The sequence below is a fragment of the Cyprinus carpio genome, chromosome B9 (genome assembly GCF_018340385.1).
Source record: "Cyprinus carpio isolate SPL01 chromosome B9, ASM1834038v1, whole genome shotgun sequence".
Taxonomy (NCBI): domain Eukaryota; kingdom Metazoa; phylum Chordata; class Actinopteri; order Cypriniformes; family Cyprinidae; genus Cyprinus; species Cyprinus carpio.
Window position 1 is genome coordinate 30,048,597 of NC_056605.1, and position 24,627 is coordinate 30,073,223.

The 24,627-nt window shown below is 36.6% G+C and overlaps 1 protein-coding gene and 2 long non-coding RNA genes across 3 annotated transcripts in view; 1 reads left to right on the plus strand and 2 right to left on the minus strand.

Annotated features, from left to right (window-relative positions):
* The window catches only part of LOC109091055 (potassium voltage-gated channel subfamily H member 7-like), an 89,878-nt gene that overhangs the window by 51,461 nt on the left and 13,790 nt on the right, over nt 1–24,627 (plus strand). The window contains exons 6-11 of the mRNA XM_042731877.1: nt 6,128–6,553; nt 14,483–14,882; nt 16,181–16,381; nt 19,511–19,765; nt 23,361–23,566; nt 23,643–23,727. Of these exons, the coding sequence (XP_042587811.1) occupies nt 6,128–6,553; nt 14,483–14,882; nt 16,181–16,381; nt 19,511–19,765; nt 23,361–23,566; nt 23,643–23,727 (1,573 nt within the window). The remainder of the gene's footprint in view (nt 1–6,127; nt 6,554–14,482; nt 14,883–16,180; nt 16,382–19,510; nt 19,766–23,360; nt 23,567–23,642; nt 23,728–24,627) is intronic.
* On the minus strand, nt 102–14,575 carry LOC122138543. Its single transcript, XR_006155664.1, has 5 exons — nt 14,469–14,575; nt 8,679–8,838; nt 6,422–6,523; nt 6,102–6,292; nt 102–249 (listed from the first exon to the last, which is right to left on the minus strand). It is a non-coding gene; the product is annotated as an uncharacterized LOC122138543 (long non-coding RNA).
* On the minus strand, nt 14,755–23,760 carry LOC122138542. Its single transcript, XR_006155663.1, has 6 exons — nt 23,656–23,760; nt 23,337–23,545; nt 22,977–23,061; nt 19,489–19,761; nt 16,136–16,352; nt 14,755–14,888 (listed from the first exon to the last, which is right to left on the minus strand). It is a non-coding gene; the product is annotated as an uncharacterized LOC122138542 (long non-coding RNA).

Genomic DNA, 24,627 nt, shown 5'->3' on the forward strand with positions numbered 1-24,627 from the left:
AGGATGCTGTCGAGAAAGTAGCCACATATGTAGACAGCACTTCAAGGTTAGTGACTTTTGTAAATATCCTTTATTGAAAGTCAAAGTATCAAAGAGTACTGGGTCAAACCTCATGGTAACGTGTCCGTCTCCTGACCAGCCGTGAAGGAAGTGGATGACAGCCCATCCAAACAACACGAGTCCTCACTTCAGAGTCATCGACTCGTTCACTGAGCGATTCTCACATTACCTGCCTGGATGCGTGAGAGCCTGCGAGAGAAAAAGATACATAATTCATCACTTCCTTAGAAGAGAAAGAGAGAGAGAAATTGACTATCACTGCTGCTGCCATCATAATTTCAAACACAATAAATACCAGCAAAACAAAACTCATTCAATCACTATCAAATTTTTACAAACCCCGCACTAAATAATAATTATTTCTAATCGTGTGTGTGTGTGTGTGTGTGTGTGTGTGTGTGTGTTTGTGTGTGTGTGTGTGTGTTCATTCAGAGCTCAATTACACACACACGCTGCTCGATTACAGACTATTATCATCCTAATGCTTTTACTTCTGCTGTTCAGTGGCTTTGCAAAATAGTGAAATGAACCCCTGGTTGAGTCCTTTGTAGTGCAAAGGAAAGCCGTGTGTTATTGCTTATCATGGAGATCTTTATATTCAAGTTCTGAGAGTCACAGACAGCAGAAAAAAAAGCACAATGTAAATAACACAGATTTTAATGATTTTGCTGAATGAAATCCAATACTTGTAATTTTAAGGCGCTGATTCCAAAAATAGTGTCTCGAGTCACTCTCTCACAAAATATGATGCATTTTGTAGCATTTTTGATTTTGAAAACCATTTGTAAGTTGACTTAATCAGCAGAAAAACTGACACAATAGCATGATTCCTGTCTGAATCTGAGTCAGGTTACAAGTTACAACTATTTGTTCAGTTCTTGGCTGATTTTTACATGTACGAATGATTTTGAAGACATTATGTTTTTTGCCTAATCCTGATTTCAAGGTTAGAATTATTGAAAAGAAGTGACAGAAGAAAATGCAAAACATGAGCCAGATGTTTTCTGCTACTTCTGTGGTGTTTTACTTGCATCCAAATGACAGAAAATGGCAGATTTTGTTAAGAAAAAAAAAGTTCTTTGACATTAAATGGAATATTTGAACACATTTTTCCACTTTGCAGATTGAAAGTTAAATGATTCATGTTACTTCTTTTTGTCATTTTGTCAAAACTTTTGACATTTCACTACTTTCGTTATTTTGAGTTCATTGAAGCTTTAATATATATATATGTATGATGTAGGTACTGTAAGATACTATATAATAATATATAACAACAAACGGAATGGTCATATATCTGTTTATAATTTTTACCCATGTTATTTTTACTTTCATTATTGCTAAAATAGTAATATAAAAGTAAATTCCATTGCTGTGAGCATCAGAATTTAGATTCTGATCTCTCCACTTCATGAATTGCATTAAGTCAAAGGACATCCAGTTACATATTTCATATTTCAATGAAAAAGGAGATTTTGTGAAGTGTTGTGCAGCATTTTGTACTTGAGCAGAGCACTCCGATAACTTCAGAAACAACCTGAGATGCATGACAACTAGACTTTATAATCCAAAAAGCTATGTGTAATGTGACCGTTTGTGACAGCAGAGACGGCTGGTGCTGTGCAACTATACAGAAATAAATGAATATTTATATCATGCCCTGAGGCTCCTTGACACGCTGCGCTTATGAAATGTGAAGAACTCAGTTGTGCCGGTGCTTTCCATGAAATATTGCATCAGCCGGAAAGAAATACATGACAACTGCAGGGAAATATGTGCGGTGTGTTGAAACATTTCAGTTACGTATGGTTACCCTCGTTCTCTAAAGGAGGGAACGGAGACATCACGCTGGTGACCGACGAATTGGGATATTGCTTTGATAGACCAATCTACTTCAAGTGTAAACTAAATGAGCCAATGCACATTGGCATGCAATTATTGCATCCAGCTGCCGCTGATCACAGCGTGACTATAATAAGGCAGCAGGTGCAGTGCATACCAGGCAAATACACATAAACCAACCTTTTAACCCTAAGGCTAAGCGGTGGTACAGCAACCATGGCGATGGGACGTGACGTCTCCGTTCCCTCCTTCAGGGAACGAGGGTTACCATACGTAACCGAGATGTTCCCTTTCAGTCGGTCACTCTCGACGTCACATCGGTGACCGACGAATTGGGATCCCTACCAAAGTGCCATGGGTGCTGCCCCTTCCAGTGCCCTGTGCGAGCTGCCTGCACCCCTATTTGGTGTAGGCCGGGGCTTGTAACAAGTTGTTCCACTCACCACTGTCAAAGCACTACCTCACTGGATGAGATTGGATAACATTGGGAAAACGTACCCATTCCGCTTGGAACAGGGACGCTGCGGAAGCCCCATCCTTCCCGAAGGAGTTTTCTGAAGAAATTTGAGGTGGTTAAAACCCTCTTGGGAAGGCAGAAGTCTGCCGGGGAAACACAGGTTCTAAGGCTATACCGTGGACTATACACATACGATTACCGCTTAGGTCTCAATATGGAACCCAGCCTTCCACGGTTCTCACGGATTCATCATGAAGGCCAGGTGCCGGACGTTCTGCCACATCCGGCTGCCTAGGGTGATGGAGGATCTCAACAGGGTCTATAGTACGGACACTCTGGAGCAGTCTTAGCAAGCCGACACTAACTGGGGCCTCTCGGTGCCACTACCCGTTTGAGGTGAGAACACAGGAGGATACCGGCTCTACACGAAGGCTATAGAATCTAGCGAACGTGTTAGGGGTCGCCCAGCACCCAGCTCTACAAATATCTGTCAGCGAGGTGCCACAAGCCAGCACCTAGGAGGATGCAACACTTCTAGTTGAGTGAGCTCGCAACCTGAATGGGCAGGGCACACCCTGTGCCTGATAAGCCAGGGTTATGACATCCACAATCCAGTGTGCTCTCCTCTGCTTAGAGACGTCATTCCTCTTCTGCCGGCCTCCGTAACTGACAAAGAGCTGGTCTGAGGTCCTGAAGCTTTGTGTCCAGTCTACGTAGCATCTCAATGCTTAGACGGGACAGAGCAAAGCCAGGGCTGGGTCTGCCTCCTCCAGGGTTCACCACTTGGTCTTTGAAGGGTGTAGTGGGAACCTTGGACACGTAGCTGGGCCGGGGCCTATTTGAGATGCTTCAAGGCAAGGCGCACTGCTAACAACTCTAGGCCATTGATGTGCAAATGCAGCCACGGGCCCGTCCAAACCCCTGAGACTGCATGCCCGTTGTACGTGGTCCACTAGCCGGTGGTGGAGGCATCCGTGTGAACCACAGCATGCCTGTAGATCTGCTCTAGGGGCACACCTAGATCTGACCACAGGGTGAGGATTTGGTGACAGGCCGTTGTAACTTGGACCCAGTGAGTGTCGCGCTTTCACGCCCACCTCGGGACTCGGCCACAAAGCCAGTGTTGGAGCGGTCTCATATGTAATAGGCCGAGCGGTGTTAGTGGTGCTGGTGTGGCCCCCATATGCCCCAGGAGCCTCTGAAAAAGTTTCAGTGGGATCGGTGTCCTGCCCTTGAACGTATTCAAGCAGGCTAGCACCGACCACGCACATTCCTCTGTGAGGCGCGCTGTCTATTCGACTGAATCCAACTCGAAGGCCCAACAAGCTGAGGTGCCAGAGCACCAGGTTCCTGTGCTCACACAACTGATCCCGAGACTGTGCTAGTATAAGCCAACCATCTAGACAGTTGAGGATGCGAACACCCTGCTCTCTGAGAGAAGCAAGAGCTGCCTCCATGACTTTCGTGAAGACACGGGGAGACAGGGACAGCCCGAAGGGCAGGACCTTGTACTGATATGCCCGTCCTTCGAACGCAAACCACAGAAATGGTCTGTGGCGTGGAAGGATCGACACATGAAAGGAAAGTATGTGTCCTTCAGGTCGATCTCTGCAAACCAATCTCCAAGATGGACACACCCGAAGATGCTTTTCTGTGTCGGCATCTTGAAGAGTAGTCGATGAAGGGCCCGGTTCAAAACTCACAGATCTAAGATTGGCCGTAACCCACCGCCTTTCTGCCCACCGAGCAGAAGGTTGGACCGCCTCAGTCTGCTCCCATGCAGCCGAGAACTGCTGGGCCAGGTTCTCGACCATGTCACCAAAGAGGCCGGTCTGGGACACAGGGGCATTAAGGAACCGATCTTTGTCGGCATCCCTCATTTCAACCAGACTCAGCCAGAGATGGCGCTCCTGGACCACAAGCGTGGACATCGAACCGATTCAGGTTTTGCCACTGTCCCGGAGGGCAGCAGCGCGGCCAAATCTTCAACAGACAGCTCTCCCTCCGATGCTGAGATTGACATCTGGTCGGGGGGAGGCCCACTGGATACCGCTGGTACGCTCTTTGAAGAGGGCCCAACGCATTCTGTGGGTTGCTCCACTGGATCGGAGGTGCAAGAGGAGTGATGGTCCCCAGAGGGTTGGTTCCCTGCGGCATTTGCCACCACTGTAATCCTCAAACCACCCGCGCTACTGCTGGAAGTGGTTCTCCTCTGTCGGCTGCCAGAACGAGCCCCAGATTGCGGCAATGGGAACATGACTCATCCACGAAGGCCACCTCAGCGTGCTTGATGCCCAGACACGTGAGGCAGCGATCATGACGATCACCTGTTGCCAGGTAACGACCGCATCCAGAAACGCACAGGTGAAACGGCATCCTTATAAGGACGATCCGTCGTCTTTACAAAGATGCATCCGTGAAGCTCTTTTAGAGAAATTTGCTCTTTAGGAAATGCTTGTTTAGTGCTGAGGCGCACAGGGGAATTGGCCACTTGCAACACGACAGGGGGTAGTGCAGTCTGAAGTGCACCACCCACTCGTCTCGGGAACTACCAACGATGAAGCGCCATCTCGCCAACACACGAAGCTTCCGAGAGCGTGCTGAACTCGTAGTTCACAGCTAGACACAGTTTGAACAGAACGATACTAACGCTCGGCTCCGAAGCGAAAAGCTGGTATGCATTGCTCCTGCTGCCTTATTATACTCACGTAGTGATCAGCTGCAGCTGGATGCAATAATTGCATGCCAATGTGCATTGGCTCGTTTAGTTTACACTCGAAGTAGATTGGTCTACTGATCGAAGTGATATCCTAATTCGTCGGTCACCGACGTGATGTCGAGAGTGACCGACTGAAAGGGAACTGTCACATATACAGCATTATGATGACGGGTCTGTGGATATGTGACTGACAGCTGTCAACTAATGCAGTGCAAACTATTATTAGGAGAGATTTTTAATAATCCAACTATTTTTGGATCTCAGTTTGAAAATGCACAAATCAGCATTATGATTATTTATTTGTTTTTTAACATTTTATTCACAACCAAACTTAGTTTTAAAGTGTACTACTGATATGGTAGTATTTTTACATGGGAGAAGTTTGAATGAATGAATTTATTCATTTCTCAACAACTTGATTTATTAAAATTGTAAAAAGAAATAAAAAAGGGAAAATTAAACACTGCTCAACATATTTATCTGTTAAATTGTAAAAATAAATCAATAGACTTAAAAAAATACTGTACATTACTCAGCATTTTTAATAAAAGAAAATAATAGTTACAAAATATACATTATTCAGCTTCTATCTATTATTATTATAACTGCATGAATGAATGAATGAATGAATTTATTTATTTATTTATTTATTTATTTATTTATAAATAAATATGATACACTACTCAATAATTGCAAAATATATAAACAATCTGTTTAAAATGTTACATTATTCAGCTTCTTTATGCTATTATTATTATTATGCAAATAATAATAATAATTGTGCACATGTGCAAATGCATCTATTTAGCATTTAATGCAGATAGAATTAAGTTTATAATAATAAAAATAAATATTTTGCTATTTTTTTACTAATAAAAAGGAGTTATTGTTCTGCATAAACTTCATTCCATCTGCATTAGTTGCTGAATTATTTGCAGAAGTGATTCTCCACTGGTTTGGCATGTTTTTTCCAGACAGTCTCTATCAGGACAGACCTGTGATCATGCACTGTGCAATACTCACGTTTTTGCCTGCCTCTCTTGTTCCAGGTGTTGTCACTGGGTGCCGATGTGCTTCCAGAATACATGCTCCAAACGCCACGCATGGATAAGTTCACCATCCTGCACTACAGCCCTTTCAAAGCGGTGTGGGACTGGCTCATCCTGCTGCTGGTGATTTACACAGCCATTCTCACCCCGTACTCTGCTGCCTTCCTGCTCAACGACAGCGAGGAGCATAAAAGACGGGAATGTGGCTATTCCTGCAGCCCTCTCAACCTCGTGGACTTAATGGTAGACATCATGTTCATCATCGACATCCTCATAAACTTTCGCACCACTTACGTCAACTTGAACGAGGAGGTGGTGAGCCATCCGGGGAAGATCGCCATCCATTACTTTAAAGGCTGGTTCCTTATAGACATGGTGGCAGCCATTCCCTTCGACCTGCTCATATTTGGATCAGGATCAGATGATGTAAGTCGCGCTAGAACTTAATCTACTTCCTTCTGCACTTGGCTGCTGGTCTAATCTAGGGATCTCAAACTGAAATTACCACTTGCCAGGTGGTGTTCTCCTTCATGTTGGCACAATTATGCAGTTAGAGCACACAAATGCGCCCAAATTTTGCAGCGGATATGAGCAAACCGTCCTCTATGCTGTTTTCATTGCAATTATGCTTGCATTTGTGCATTTAGGCCTATATTCAAAAGTTTGGAGTTGCTAAAAAATTTTTATGGTTTTGAAAAAGGTCTCTTGTGCTCATCAAGTCTGCATTTATTTAATTAAAAATACAGTAAAAACTGTAATATTGTGGAATATTATTACAATTTAAAATAGCTGTTTTCGATTTGAATATATTGTAAAATGTAATTTATTCCTGTGATGCAAAGCTGATTTTTCAGCATCATTATGCCAGTCTTCAGTATCACATGATCTTTCAGAAATCATTCTGATTTGCTGCTCAAAAAAAAAATCCTTTTATTATCAATGTTGAAAACAGTTGTGCTGCTTCATATTTTTTTAGAAACCATGATACATTCATGTCAGTATTTTTAGAAGGTTCAAAAGAAAAACATTTATATGAAATAGAAAACTTATAAATGTCTACTATTACTTTTGCCTGATTTAATTTGTCCTTGATGAACAAAAGTATGAATCTTTCCAAATCTATTCCAAACTCTGGAAGGGCAGATGCATTTGGCAGATGCTTTTATGCAAAACAACTTACAATGCGTTAAATATATCTGGGATTTTATAATTATGTATCTTCATTCGAATTCAAATCCATGACCTTGGTGTCGCAATAACCATCAGTTGAGATACAAAAACATTTGGAACTAAAAAAAAAAACACTTTAGGCTACGAGCTTTAAGAAAACAACCAAAAACATCAAAAAAAAAAAAAAAAAAAGATTTGTGTGCCAGATTTAGGGGTAAACAGGTAAAGGAACAGTTCACCTAAAATCCAAATTTGCTGAAAATCTTCTCACCCTCAGGCCATCCAAGTTATTGATGAGTTTGCTTCTTCATCAAAACAGATTTGGAGAAATGTAGCATTACGTGGACCAATGGATGCTTTGCAGTGAATGGGTGCCGTCAGAATGAGAGTCCAAACAGCTGATAAATACATCATAAGTAATCCACACCACTCCAGTCCATCAGTTAACGTCTTGAGAAGCCAAAAGTTGTGTGTTTGTAAGAAACAAATCCATCATAAGATGTTTTAACTTTAAATTGTTGCTTCTGGCTAAAACTTGAGTCCATAATCCATGATAACACTTCCTCCAGTGAAAGTCCATCTCCTGTTGTCTCTCACATCAAAATCCACCCACATGTTTGTTCAGAACAGTTTTAGACTGTTTTAGCTTGTAAATGGTGCTTTATCTGTGCAGATTTCTCTCCTGGTTAAGCAGAGACAACTTTTTCGCTGGAGAAAGCGTTATTATGAATAGAGGACTCGTATTTTAGTCAGAAGCAATTGTTTGAAGTAACAATGTCTCAGTGTTTCTTATAAACACAGCTTTTCAGTTCACAAGACATTAACAGATGGACTGGACTGCTGTGGATTACTTGTGGTTTATTGTGATGTTTTTATCATCTGTTTGGACTCTCATTCTGACGGCACCCATTCACCGCAGAGCATCCATTGCTGAGCAAGTGATGTCATGCAACATTTCTCCAAATCTGATGAAGAAACAAACTCATCTACATCTTATGAGCCGGGGATGAGTACATTTTCAGCAACTTTTCATTTTTGCGTAAACTATTCCTTTAACACACGGGGGTCTCATAAAACAATCTCACAGGACCTTTTAGATGATCTGTTTACTCGTTTATTTATTCAATTGTTTGTTTGTACCGTGTCCGTTATACAGATCAGATCAGATCAGATCGAGCGCTTTCCAGAGGTCAGAAAGCACAACTGTTCCAGTGAATCAGGGATTACAGTATCAGAATATACTGTATGTTGTTTTTCCCTCTTTTTTTGAATGGCCTTCATTTCTGAATCCATTTATTTGGATTAGCGGTTTAGCAAATGGGGGGTCAATGATTATGATGAGAGAGAGAGGAAAGAGAAAACTGATGTTTGAACAGCTTACAGGCTGAATCGCTGGCACGCGGGTTGGCTCGATTCCTCGCTTGTTTATGTGGTCACGTCCGTCAATGGCCTATCATGAGCTCTTGGCACATTGGAGCATATGGTTTCCCCGCTCTGTGGTCCATTCCAGTGACAGCTACTCCATCTGAGCCATTTATAACCTAAGGACAAGAAACACACACAGTGGCTTTTAAAATATTAAAGAATGGAATTATAGATTAAGACCTACTGGAAATGTCAGCAGGTCATTATTTGATGGCATCCAGTGTATATTTTTAGACTATGGAAGGGTTTTGCTAAGTATATTGCTTTTGTTCAGGTCATATTTTCCCAGAGGTTTCACATTCACATGCTTGTCTGAAAAGGTTGTAGAGCTCCAGACATCACCCAGTTAACAAACCTCACGCTCTCTACATCTGCGCTCGGTTATACTGCAGGCGCTCGCACATCTGTCCCTGGTAACAACTAGAGCTGTGAGATACAGCTCAAAAATCTTGATATTTATGTGTGCTCTGAAATGTCTGAAAAGTGTGATTTCTTCGCAATCAGAGGAAACATAAATTTAATTCTCATTTTTACAACCAAACATTCAGTGTTGTCAAGACTCAAAATGTTTAATAAAGATAAAATAAGATTACCAATCTTAATATATTTACTAGAATAACAAAACACATTCATAAACATCCATATTTACTTAGTACTTACATATTTGTTTTTCCTGAAATGTTGTAATAAATAAATTCCACAAGATCTCTGTTAACTTTTTTAATTTATGATGCAAATGAGTCACTCTTTACTGATTCACACAGCTGGATCAAACTTAACAACTTATTTTATTTCTTACATACAATAATTTGAATTTACTTGAATTTCAGTGAATGTTTGGTTGAAATTATTATACTGATACTGTAAATTATTTGATGTTACTCTGTCCAAAATTTGGGGTCAGCAAGATTTTTATTTTTATTCTTTGAATAGAAAATTCAAAAGAACAGTGTTTATTTGAAATAGAAATCATTTGTAACATAAATGTCACTTTTGATCAATTTAATGCATCCTTGCTGAATAAAAGCAATAATATCTTTAAAAAACATCTTACTGACCCCAAACTTCTGTATGATGCATATATATATATATATAAGATATATATAATATATATATATATATATATATATATATATATATCAGGTTTCATAAAAAGGCTGAGAAAAAAAAAATGTATAGAGAGAAAGAGAGAGAGAGAGAGAGAGAGAGAGAGAGAGAGAGCACTAAAAGGCTTTTGTCTTTATTAAGAATCTGACATTCTGCATTACACAAATACAGCCCTGACAGCGCCGCTGAGGGAGCTTCATGGTCAGCTGATGCCTCTGCGGTCAGACAGATGGATTTGATCTGTGGTCAGTGGTCAGAATGTGATACAGTATATATGTGAGTGTGTGTTAGACAGATAGCAGGTGGCTACAGGATGCATCTCATTTACAGCACTCAGATGAAGGGCTTGACCACACTGGCTATGACCACAGCTTGCACTTGAATCATATTTGACAGGCTTTTATGACACATCTGTAATTATCATCACTTATATAGCCTCACACTTTTACTCTCAGAAAGTATAAACCGTCAGCAGAATGTGTGTTTTGGATGAAAAATTATGATGGCCTGACAAACATGTTAGCAAGGTGCTAAAAATGCTTGCTAGAAATCTGTTAGAAACATGCTAGCAAAATACTAAATCATGATAGAAACAAGCTAGCAACATGATAAAATGTGTTAACTCATGTTAACATGAAACATGCTCGCATCATTAAACATTAAAACATTAACATTAAAACGTTAGCAACATGCTAAATAATTTTTGTAACACTTGCAGAATGCTACATCATGATAGAAACAAGCTAGCAACATGTTAAAAAATGTTAACTCATGTTTGCAATATGTTAATGTTAAAATTAAAATGCTAGCAACATACTAAATGTTAAAAATATATGATAAAATTATAGCAACATGATAATACATGTTAGAATGCTAAATGTGTTAAATCGTGATATAAACATGCTTGCAATATATTAAAACATGTTAGCAAAATGCTAAATATTTTAGTAACAAACTCGCAATATGCTGAATCATGTAAGCAATGTTAATACTTTGTGTTAGCAAAACATTAAAACATGTTAGAAACATGTAATGTGATAAAACATGCTATCAATATATTTTAAAACATGATAGCAACTTAATACATGCTAACAATGTGATAGATCATGATAAAAACATGGTAGCAACATACTTAACTTTCTAGCAACATGCAAGCAATGTGCTACATTTTGTTAGCAACATAATACATGATAGAAACACGGTAACCACATGCTAAATCATGTTAACATCACGTTAAAACAACTTAGCAACAAGATAGTAGAAACATGCTAGCAATTTACTATATTGTGATAGAAACATGCTTGAAACATGCTAAATCATGGTAACAATGTGGTAAATTTTGTCAGAAAAATATCACGTTAGAAACGTGCTAAAATATGTTAAATATTGATATAAACATGCTGGCAACATATTAAAACATGTTAGCAAAATTCTAAATCATTTAAGTAACATGTCCACAATGCTGAATCATGTTAATAATATGTATGTTAGAAACATGTTAGCAAAACATGTTAGCAAAACACTAAGACATGCTGACAACATGATAAACATGCTATCAATGTGCTTAAACATGTTAGCAACTTAATACATTAGAAACAATGTGATAGATCATGATAAAAATATGGTATCAACATACTTGACATCCTAGCAACATGCTAGCAATTTTTGCAATCATGTTTGCAACATAATACATGATAGAAACATGTTAGCAATGTACTTATTATGACAGAAACATCAACATGCTAAATCATGTTAACATTGTGCTAAAACATCTTAGCAACAAGGTAAAAGAAACATGCTAGCAATATACTAAATTGTGATAGAAACATGTTAGAAATACTGATACCTGATAATACTAATTAGAAGCATGGTAGCAATGTGCTATGTTAACAACAAGCTAGAAATGCGCTAAATCATAATAAACATGCTAACAACATACTATAAACATGATGGCAGCATCCTAAATAATGCTAGTGACTCTTTAAAACATGCTAGCATTCTGCTAAAACATGTTAGCATAATTTTATTGACTTTCACCTTTCAGTAAATCCTTCTCAAGCTTTTAAAACTCATTTTAAACTTGCTGACAAGGCTTTGTCAACCAATATCAAATTTTGTGTTCAAACATTACTCGTCTACTTAAACACTGGAATTTAAAGTATAGGCCATCATGTGAGGTCAAGCTTAATGAAGCGTCAGTGTAACTGAGTGTCCATGATATCGCTATGTCCAGCTATAACTGAAAAGCATGATTCGCTGCTAATGAGTTTTTAATGGGCTGCTCATGACAGATGCAGCAGGGCCCGTGTCCGCACTTCTCAAAAAAGCCACGTGCTAACTCGCTAACACGCTGTCAGCGCTAGTATGCATGCTAAGCATTGCTGTCAGATGAATCTATTAAGACATGTTCTAAAAATACCCGGCGCGGGTCCTAACCTCACTTTGTGAGGCCACTGAATAATTGCCAGCTAAACAAATGGTCTCCCACCAGGGGACGAGGGGAGATGTTGAAGAGCCGTTTTGAATGAGACGGTGCCCACTGTCAGCTCGCAGGGACCTTGTCTTCATCTAGTGAACTGATTTCACCTGCAAATGAGGATTTATCTCTTTTCTCCTCAGTTTGGTAACGTGAGAGCTGGGCGAGATACAGTATGCTAAAACTCATTAGCCGCGTCTCTCATGTCTGGAGTTTATTTTGTCCTCGCGGTGCAAAATTTTGATGAGATGGATCTCTGGTGTTAGCAGGCACAGGAGTGTGTAATGGGCTAAAATTAAACACGATTATCAAAATATTAATTAGCGTGGCCGTCATGCACCGACATTACAGATCTGAGCTTTGGGTATATTAGGACACAATGTGTTCCGGCTCTTCTGATACACTTAACTGTGGATAATTAAAGCTATAAAAGACCATGGCTGTGTTCCAAAACCTAGTGAGCTGACTACATAGGTAGCAGAACCTGAAATGGAGTGACTGATTCCAAACACTCTTTATAGGTAGTAATTCTCTGTGTTATATAAATGATACAAAGTATATTTCTTTTTGTTTGCAGTAAAAAGATGACATCTTAAAAAAAAAAAGTACTGCATGTATCCTTCCTAGAAAAAACTATCCCATAATGCACTGCAAAGAGGCAGAATCATCCTCCAAAAATCCATGTTAAATCTGATTCAAAACTGATCTATTTATTTATTTTGTGTACTATACATTTTTATTTACATTTCCACTGAAATCTAAATATAAATAGAAATGCATAGTACACACAATTATTATTAAAATTTTGAGTTACATTAAAGTTTCAGTTTTTTCTTCATTGTATTAATATTTATCATTGACATTTTTATTTTGTTTGCAACATCGAAAAAAAAACAATCCCATAATGCATTGCTATGAACTGAGGAAAGAAATCCTTAAAAAAAAGAAATGGAATCTAATTTAAAATGTATTATTTTATTTTATTTTTTGGTACTATGCATTTTTTAGGTATTTATAATTATTTAATATGTATCTGAATTTCTACTGAATCCATAAAAAAGAAAAATATTTAGCAAAATTATTGATTTTGAATTAATTCAACTGTTTTAATCAATATTTTTAATAATCTTTTGAAATATATATCACTGACATTTCTATTTTGTTTGCAACAAAAGATGTCATCAACTTAAAGCCTTCTTAAAAAAAAAATTTAAATTAAACATTTTTACATTTCCATTTATGCTAAATGCATAAATGCAAAAAATGACATCATACAAAATATATATTAAAATTGTCAATTTTGAAATAGAATAAAACTGTTTTAATCAAAACTGTATTTTTCATAATTGTATGAATATTTAAATTACATTTTTATTTCATTTGCACAGAAATATGTCTTTAAGACAACTTGATGCATTAACTTTGATATCCTTCTTGAAAAAAAAATCACAAAATGCATTACAATGAACCATAAGGAAAAATCTATCCAAAAATCAGTAATTGCATTTTTTTTTTTTACTAACTAGCCAGTTTTTAATTTTTTTTCTAATAATTGTGTGATACAAACTTGCAACTGCGATTTAAAAAGTCAGAATTGTGAGATATAAAGTCGCAATGCTGAGAAATAAAGTCATAACTGCGAGATATAAACCTGCAATTCTGAGATAAAAAGGCAGAATCACAAGATATAAACTCGCGATTGTGAAAAAAAAAAGTCAGAATTGTGATTTAGCCCACTGCAAATTATCTTGAGTATATCTTGCAGTTCTGACTTTATTTCTCAGAATTGCGACTTTATGTCTTGCGATTGTGAGTTTATATCTCGTGATTCTGACTTATATCTTGCAATTGCACGTTTCTGTGAAAAAAAGTTAGAATTGTGAGAAAAAAGTCATAATATCCTTTTTTTTAATTCAGTGGTGGAAACGGGCTTCCATATTTAAAAAAAAAAAAAATTAAGTTTTTATTTTTATTGTTGTGTACTATGCATTTTTATGCGCTTATTAGAGTATCGGGTTGTTTTGGGTCTTAAAGTGCAGTTCACTAGGGTTTGAAGTCAGTGAGAAAGCAACAGAGAACCTTAATCAGCCTGAATGAGTTAATGAGTATTATCCAGTCTTTCTTAGTAAAATCCAATCTGTTCTCAACGTAACTAATGCACACCTTCTCTTTCCCAAACGACCACTCTGATTGGCTTGTTGAAGACGGCACGGCTCCTCCGACTGGTTCGTGTTGCCAGGAAGCTGGACCGTTACTCTGAATACGGCGCAGCGGTTCTGATGCTGCTCATGTGCATATTTGCTCTGATTGCCCATTGGCTGGCCTGCATCTGGTACGCCATTGGAAATGTGGAGAAACCGTACCTGGAGCATAAGATCGGCTGGCTCGACAATCTCGAGGTGTCCCTCGGGAAGAGATGCAACTCTAGTGAGCACTGCTCAGGGCCATCCATAAAGGATAAATACGTGACCGCACTGTACTTCACGTTCAGCTCGCTGACCAGCGTGGGCTTTGGAAACGTGTCTCCGAACACCAACTCTGAGAAGATTTTCTCCATCTGCGTCATGCTCATCGGATGTAAGTCTGATAATAAACATGTACTTTATGATCACAAATAGCTTAAAGGGATCGATCGTTCCAAAACTGACAGTTCTGTCATCATTATTTACTCATTCTTATGACGTCCCAAACCAATATATTGTTATTTTTCATGAGAAAAAACAAGGAGAACGTTACCATGGAAAAAAAACAACAACATTATGGTGGGTAAATAATGACAGAAGTGTAGTGTTTGGGTGAAAATGACAATATATACAAAATAAAAGCATGATGTTGCGTAATAAAAGCAATAAAGACACTACCATCCAAACATTTGGTTTGCTATTCAGCAAGGAAGCATTAAATTGATCAAAAGTGATAAAAAAAACAATTACTACACAAAAAAATACTATCTAAAACAAATAAATTCCTTTCTTAAGAACTTTCTATTCATCAGAGAATCCTGAAAAATATAATTTTTTTCAACATTTATAGTTATAATCAATAACATTTCTTGAGCATCAAATCAGCATATTAGAAGGATTTCTCAAATGTTTCATAATACATTTTAAATATATATAACAATAGAAAAGTTATTTTAAATTGTAATAATATTTCACATATGTCTGTTTTTACTGTATTTTTAATTAAATAAATACAGCTTTGATGACTTCTTTTAGAAAACATAACCATCTCCAAACTTTTGAATGGTAGTATACTGTAGCACAACTTCACAAGGTATAAGGAAACATGTTAAATGACTATTCCTTATGAATTTGAGAGTAAAATCCAGTTGAAGTGCATGTCCTGAGATGACTGAAGTGAATCTCAAATGACCTAGGCATCTGTAAACTATTCATCCTGATATATTTAATCTTTGTTTCAATCTAGCAGATGAATTCTAATACTTGGAAACAATGCTGAATATCAATATGTTTATTGTCTTTTCCATTTAAAGACCGCATTACATCATCTTTAATCCATGTCTGTTGCTCTTTAGTCCAGCTGGTGTACTTTAGTCATGCTGAATATATATGATATATGAAAGCTAATGCCAGGTACACTTTGTCTGCAAATCAGCAGTGTTTCCTTTATGTTATTATTAATATTATGCTTGATGTGTCTTTAAACAGCTGTTTCTCATTTGATAGTTGTGTTTTAACTGTGATTTATTGATTAATATTTTGTTAATATTTTCATCATTAGTTTTACTGTAAATATATAAAGACACATCAAGCATAATATTAATAATAACATCAAGGAAACACTGCTGATTTGCAGACAAAGTGTACCTGGCATTAGTTTTCATCTGTGTGCCTCTGTCCTGTCCTCTCCAGCTTTGATGTACGCCAGCATTTTTGGGAATGTTTCTGCCATCATCCAGCGGCTGTATTCGGGAACGGCGCGGTACCACATGCAGATGCTCCGCGTGAAAGAGTTCATCCGATTCCACCAGATCCCAAACCCGCTCAGACAGAGACTGGAGGAGTATTTCCAGCACTCGTGGACCTACACCAACGGCATCGACATGAACATGGTGCGTCTGAGGCAGCACAGTCTAGTTATTCAACCATTTCATTTCCAAATCTTTATGTTATATGAATTGATCACTAAGATAGGATTGGTCAGTGATGTTTTAAGGCAGGGCAAAACATAAGGTCAATTTAAGACATAAAACAAAAAGCACATTGCCAGGGTTTCCCAGTGCTAAGTCACGTTTATTGGAATAATTCAGCCCACAATTATTAATTAATATATATTTTTTCTTTCATTATTTACTTCCTTTAATGTTGTTGTAAACACACATGCTGTTATTTTATCCGAAAAAAAATAATATAAAAAAACCTTAAACTTACTTTATTTAAACTCGTTGCAAATGCAACATTTCTCATTTTTATTTAGTGTACTAAAATAACTAAAACCAATAAAATCTAAAATGAAATAATAATAATAATAATAATAATAAACTATATATATATACACACACATACACACAAACAAAACAAAATTGCTGAAATAAAAAAATATATATATATTACAAAATATTAACAAATATAACAGTATCTTTATGATGCTAATATAATACTGCATACAAAGAAAATAATATCTTCTGAAGCAATATGATAAAAAAAAATTAAAAGTTTTTATTCATATTTTTGGCTGAACTATTCCTCTCAGTGATCTCTGAAATGATGTTTGCACATGGCATCACATCAGTGTTAAAGTACTGTGTTTGTACTGAAAGCAACACCTTTCTTTCTCTCTCCATGTCTGCCTCATGTGAAATGGAATGACCTCATCGCCCTGGGAAGAGCAGGAGGTATTTATATACACTCAGGACTCATCTTCATCCATGTCTCTAGAGACTCTCTCATACAGATCAGCCTTTACTCTGCTCATCTCATTTACACAGTGCATCTTTAACACTCGTCTTCGAGATCTCTTAGCAGGAAATGCTTGTTTCCAAAAAATGTTTCAGGCTGGGAAATATAACTGTTTTTTTGTTTTGTTTTTTGGCCTTTTGGTGATATTTGATTAATATCTTATTTATTCACATTATACTGTGAAACAAAATAAATAAATAAATAAACAGATAAATTAAAAATAATAAATCAAATGTGTATAAAAATAATAAAAATTTCCATATATATATATATATATATATATATTTATTTACAAATTTATACACATTTATAAAATTAATTTTTGTAATAATGTCTTTAAGAAACCAAAATAATATTAAATAACCAAATAAAAAGTGCATCAAAATCATTACAATTTAAATAAAATAAATGTAAAAAAAATTAATAAATAGAGTTGGGCAATATAAATTATTTTATTTATTTATTTGTTATGTATTTTTCAGCCTTTTGATGATATTTTATGTATATCTTAGTATTTTGGTGATATTTGATGAATATCTTATTTATTCCCATTATACTGTGAAACCAAAATAAATAGACAGATAAATTCAAAATAATGACCAAATAAAATGTGCATCAAAATAATCAGAATTTCCAAATATATATATTACAAATGTATACATATTTATACAATTTATTTTTGTAATAATGTCTTTAAGAAACCAAAATAATATTAAATAACCAAATAAAAAGTGCATCAAATCATTACAGTTTCAATAAATAAATGTAAAAAACAAATAAATAGAGTTGGGCGATATAACTTATTTTATTTAATACTTTTTTATGTATTTTTCAGCTTTTTGATGATATTTTATGTATATCTTAGTATTTATTCTTGTGATACTGTCTTTAAGAAAGCAACTAAAAATGTAAAACAAAACACATCAAATCAAATCAAATAATAAGTGCATCAAAATTGATTTATATCCTACTACTTATTCTCATTATACTGTCTAATCAATGTTAAAAAATAATAATATTCAAATAAAAAGTGCCTGAAAATGATCAAAATGTTGTACAATTCAAGCACAGTAGTCTGAGTTAGATGAGAATCGGAGATTAGCAAGTCTGCTGTTACTAAGAAACTGAATCTTCTCTGTTTGCCATGATTGAGCCCTCATTATTTCAACTCTTTTAATTGATGATTGCGCCACTATTATGAGCACAGTAATTGGCACTTGGAACATTAGTCTGTGTAGTTTAAAGTCTCTTTTTGCCACTTTAACCGAATGAATACATTGGCAGAAACATCATAATGCAAAATAATTTCATTAGCAGTGGAAAAACACTCAACACCAAGGCTCTGTTCCAGAACTGAGTGAATTGTCACTTTTAAAGCATCATGAAAGCACTTCAGACATAAAGGCTGTTCAAAAAGACAGACGCCTATTCTTCTGGCCAAATTTTTATGGCACCATGATGTTTCCAAGGCCATAAAGCATTGCAAAAAGCTGAGTGAAAAAGTCCATCCAAGAAAATGTCTTCATAAACAAACATATTGCTCAAAGTACACTTTGATTCAGCAAGGATGCATTAAATTGGGTAAAAACCTGCTTCAAATAAAAGCTGTTCTTTTGACCTTTCTATTCCTGAAAAATAAAATGTATCACAGTTTCCACAAAAATATGAAGCAGCACAACTGTTTTCAACAATGACAATAATCAGAAATGTTTCTTGAGCAGAAAATCCTGAAAAAATGGACACAATTTGTAAAGATGAGACTTTGTTTCTGATCAAAAGTAACAATATATAAAACATTTTCAAGTTTCCAATTAAGTTCCACTCATGCAGTGGTTAAAACAGTGCTGTATTTGTTCAGTACACATACTGAACCGTAAGACCCTAATATTTCACAATTTTTACTGTATTTTTGATCAAATAAATGCACCCTTGGTGCGCAGAAGCATTAAAACATTAAAAAATCTTACTGACCCAAACTTTTAAACAGTAGTTTAAGTTAAAAACTGTACTTAATATTTATGAGTGTGATTTATTATTATCATTATTATTAGAGTACTTAATCGTTAGCACCAGACAACGGTATACTGAAATCAGTTTCAGTAAGAATGCTAAGTGTGAACGCTATAAACAGAAAGGCAGCTCCCTCTGTTTAGGAACGGAGCCTATAACATTACAGAATAACAGAGTGTTATTGTAGATAATGTCTGCACTGATGTACTTGCTTTAATCTGCAGTGCTGGAACTGATAGAGTGTTTTTCACCTTCCTTCTGGCATCTCTCTGCAGGTCTTAAAAGGCTTTCCTGAGTGTTTACAGGCAGATATTTGTCTTCATCTGAACCACAGTCTCCTTCAGGGATGTAAGGCTTTCAGAGGTGCGACTCAAGGATGTCTGCGCGCTCTCGCCATGCGCTTCAAAACCACCCATGCTCCTCCTGGAGATACGCTGGTGCACTGCGGGGACGTCCTCACCGCGCTCTACTTCCTGTCTCGAGGATCCATCGAGATCCTCAAGGATGACATAGTGGTGGCAATTCTGGGTAAGAGAGCATGGGCTTGTTCTAAACGAAGCACTAAAGGAAAATGACATTATAAGCAATGCAAGACTGAGTTTAATTTTATATTATATAGTATATAAATAATTGGACACAAAATATTTATCATTGAAAGAGTTAAAATATTGCTTATTTGATGAAAATGCAAAGTGGCTTTGAACCAAGAAATAAACAAATTAAATTAAATTACAACATTAAAATAAATATAATATATAACATTATTACATTATGGATAGATAGATAGATAGATAGATAGATAGATAGATAGATAGATAGATAGATAGATAGATAGATAGATAGATTTATTTTTAAATAATATAATAATGTAAATTGTAAAAGCTTTTAATTTCAGTTTGTGGCCAAGTCAATATTTCCCATTTTAATTTAGTTTAATTTGATATACTAAAATAACTAAAACTGAAATAAAATTTGAATAAAATAGAATAAAACTATAACTAGCCATATATAAAAATTATACAAAAAAAAAGACAAAAACACACAAACAAATTGCTGAAAAATTAAATGAAAATGGAAAATATAAAAATAAAAAAAACTCAACATTTTGACACTAACAGTATAAAAGTAATACTAAAATAACCTTATTTATACATATATTATAAATAAAAAAAAACATATATATGAAAAATATATGAAATATGAGTCCTTTATTTTTATTGTTATTCATGCTAAAAAAGTTTTTGCTGCTTAGGGATTCTTTGATAACCACAAAGTTCAAAAGAAAATCATTTAAAACAGAAAACTTTTGTAACATTATAATTGTCTTTACTGAAACTTTTGATCTATATATATATATATATATATATATATATAATATATATATATATATATATATATATATATACACACATGTTTAGAAGAAGATTCAGAGAGCAGATCTCTTACAACATGAATTGAATATCCCTGCCTTACTTATTTAATTAAGGAATCACTTTTTTCACTTATAAATGACTATTTTAATCAGAGGTGGACTATTTTTAAAACCTTGTATAATATCTTTCATTAGCCTATTACTCTCACTGTGCTCTTAGTTTCTTGTGTTGGATGTCTGCTGAGTGTTTTAGAGGGAGGCATAGTATTTTGTAGTAGTAATAGTAAGGTAGTATTTTGTTCCGAACACAATCTTGCAGTCATTAGTTTGTGTACTGATAGCAAACCCTTGGAGATTGTGTAAAACAGGAGCCGTACAAGCTTAACGTGCAGTTAATGTCAGAGAGAGCAGTGTGTGTCTGACAGGTGTTTCTGAGCTCCAGCGCTGTTTAAAAGCACTGTTTTTTCATCTGATGAATATTCGCCGGTTGATCCGGTGACATAATAGGGTCAAAACAAAGAACGGCGCAGACGGCCACGGGGAACAAGTTGTCAAACCTCACAAAGTGACTATTTATGCTGAAATGCTGCCGAACTGGGGTTGAACCCTGAACGTTGGTTTAATAATGTTCTCAGGATCCATTAAAAAGAGAAAGTGCTTCTCATCTCTCCTCTCCCCACAGTGCTTTGTGTCTGCTTCTTCATGGTGAGGTATAGAGAGGTGTCAGATCCCTCATGAACAGCTGTGTCAGCCGTTTTAGCCGATTGAGTTGAATGTCACCTGCAGCTTATTTCAAGCAGAATCGCTCCGAGGGCCTGACATTTAGAGGTCCGGCTGAGAGCCTGCTGATTTTTGAGATAAACTATAACTTGAGTGAACTTTGGTGGAGAACCGTGGTGACATTTTTGACATTTTATAATAGATGATGATTAGGAAAAAAATACTTTTACTGAAAGAAAAATAGAGTAAAGCTTAAAATAACTTTTTTACTTTTATTCAGAAAGGAGACATTAAATTGATCAAAAGAGACATTTATAGGGTTTAAAATAGTTATTTATAAGTGAAAAAAGTGACACTTTAATTTAAATTCTAGATCAGGGATATTCTATGTGTGTGTATTATTTGTAGTATTATAATTCTTATTAAATATATATAAATAATAATTACTATTCAAAAGTTTGGGGTCAATAAGATTTTTTTTTGCTAAGGAATTAATACTTTTATTCAGCAATGATGCATTAAATTAATTTAAAGTGACAGTGAAAACATTTATGTTACAAAAGTGTCTGTTCTTTTAAACTTTCTATTCATCAAAGGATCATGAATGCAAGTTTCCACCACAATATGAAGCAGCACAACAGTTTTCAACACTGATAATAAGCAGAATTTATTAAATAAATGCAGACTTTTGAACAGCTGTGTACGGTTAGGTTCTTCATTGTTTACTAAATTTCTTTGGTTCTACAGTAATGATATGCTGCATCACAGCTGTCACGTCACTCAACACGTGTCTTGTTTTCAGATGCACACAAGCATCAATAGAGTAAAGGCATAAATTATTAAACATATGCAAGGAAGGCGAGACTAACCACTATTCGGGATGCAAACACAGGAAAGAAAGAAGACCAGTTCGAATTCAGTGACAGTAAAAACCTCTATGAAAATTGTACAGTCAGGCTTCATTCTTTTCAGTTTCCTAAGAATAACATTCACGGAAACTATACAGGCTAACATGATCCACTTAAACCATTTTAAATCACAAAAACATGTAAAATCCTGTATTCTCAGGCTTCTGCAAGCTTTATGAAGGTAAACGTAAGACTTTTTTAAGATCAGTTAAGGAATAAAAAGTTTCATTCAGATACTGTTAGCATTTTTTAGTAATATTTTGAATTTGTTTTTTTTTTTAGTTTAGTTTTAATCAAATGGTAAAGTTAATATATATATTTAAATATATATATGTGTGTGTGTGTGTGTGTGAGTGTGTGTGTGTGTGTCTCTGTGTGTGTGTGTGTGTGTGTGGTGTGCGTGTGTGTGTGTGTGTGTGTGTGTGTGTGTGTGTGTGTGTCTATATACATTTTACTCATGTTGAACTCATGTTGAATTTTGTTGTTTTTCTGTTTTATTTAAGTTTATCGTTTATTTCTAGTACTGAAATGGTTTTTGTATGGTTTTAGTTTTCAATTTCTGAGAAAACATTACTTAAAATCTTCATTTTGCATCTCAAGTAAATGTATCTTGATTTAAGGAAATGTAGAAATTTGTACTGGAAAACGAGACGTTGATATATTGATAATTTTTTGTACTGCATGCAACATTTAATGGCATCATTTTATATATGTAAGATTTTTGGCTCTGATGTAATACCTTTTTAAGGCCTTGATTTGTCAAAGTGCAACTTAAGACGTTTTCGGACCAACAGAAAGTCCAACAGAAACCCTGACGATCAGGCCTTTAAACAAAAGCAAGAGAACAAATATTTGTTATTCAATGAGAGCATATACTCTACCTGACATCATCTAATTCATAATCTCTGCGGAGATAATCCGCATGCACAGATTCTGACCTAAACTGACATGGCTTGCACAGACACGCTTATACAGACACAATCTACATCTGAAATCCCGTGCAGATGCATGCTACCACATGCACACAGACAGATTTCTGCCACAGCAAATAATCCAACATTTGTCCAAAAATAGCATAGAGACTTATGATATGCCAAACCTGAATGTGTCCTTTGTTCTCCAGGTACGAATGACATCTTCGGCGAGATGATCCACCTGTATGCGAAGCCCGGGAAGTCGAACGCAGACGTGCGAGCGCTCAGCTACTGCGACCTGCACACCATCCAGAGAGAGGAGCTCCTGGAGGTTTTGGACATGTATCCAGAGTTCGCTGACTATTTCCTCACCAATCTGGAGCTGACCTTTAACCTGCGGGATGACAATTCAAAGGTACTTCCCATCAACAACTTGAAATTAACCATACAAAATAAATGAAATGAAAACATCATTATTGTATATTGCTCAGGCCACTTATTCACCAGTCAGTGATTCAGATGGAGAGGAGACCAAGAGCCGAAGGAAGATCTCCTTTAAACGCAAACCATCCAAAGGTGAATACGATCTGTTTATTAATTATATTACACCATGCCACTGTTGCAGGAACTTGGGGGTAAAAATGGTTACAATTTTCAGTTTCGGTTCAGATTATTAAAGACAACACACATTACAGAAATGCACCATAATGTATAAAAAGCACGCAAAGCTCCGGGTCCTGACAACATTCCTGGGCGTGTACTGAGAGACTGTGCAGCAGAACTCACTGATGTCTTCACAGACATTTTCAACATCTCACTTAGTCAGGCTGTTGTTCCCACATGCTTCAAAGCTACCACCATCATTCCAGTCCCGAAGAAGCCATCTCCATCCTGCTTCAATGACTACCGTCCTGTTGCACTTACTCCCATCCTCATGAAGTGCTTCGAACGGCTAGTCATGCACCATATCAAGTCTGCCCTCCCCCCCCTCCCTTGACCCATTCCAGTTTGCATATCGGTCCAACCGGTCGACCGATGATGCCATCTCAACTACCCTCCACTCAGCACTCACACATCTAGAGAAAAAAAGACACATACGTCAGAATGCTGTTCATAGACTTCAGTTCAGCATTCAACACAATCATCCCTCAACAGCTCATTCACAAACTGGTCGAGCTGGGCTCAACACTTCGCTGTGCAACTGGCTGTTGGACTTTCTGACTGGGAAGACCTCAGGCAGTACGTGTCGGCAGCAACACATCCAGCACCATCACACTGAACACTGGGGCCCCCCAAGGATGTGTGCTGAGCCCCCTCCTCTTCACTCTGCTGACCCACGACTGCACACCGTCACACAACTCCAACCTCTTTATTAAGTTTGCGGATGACACGACTGTGGTGGGTCTCATTAGCAACAGAGATGAGACAAACTACAGGAGCGAGGTGAGCCGCCTGGCCGGGTGGTGCAGTGACAAC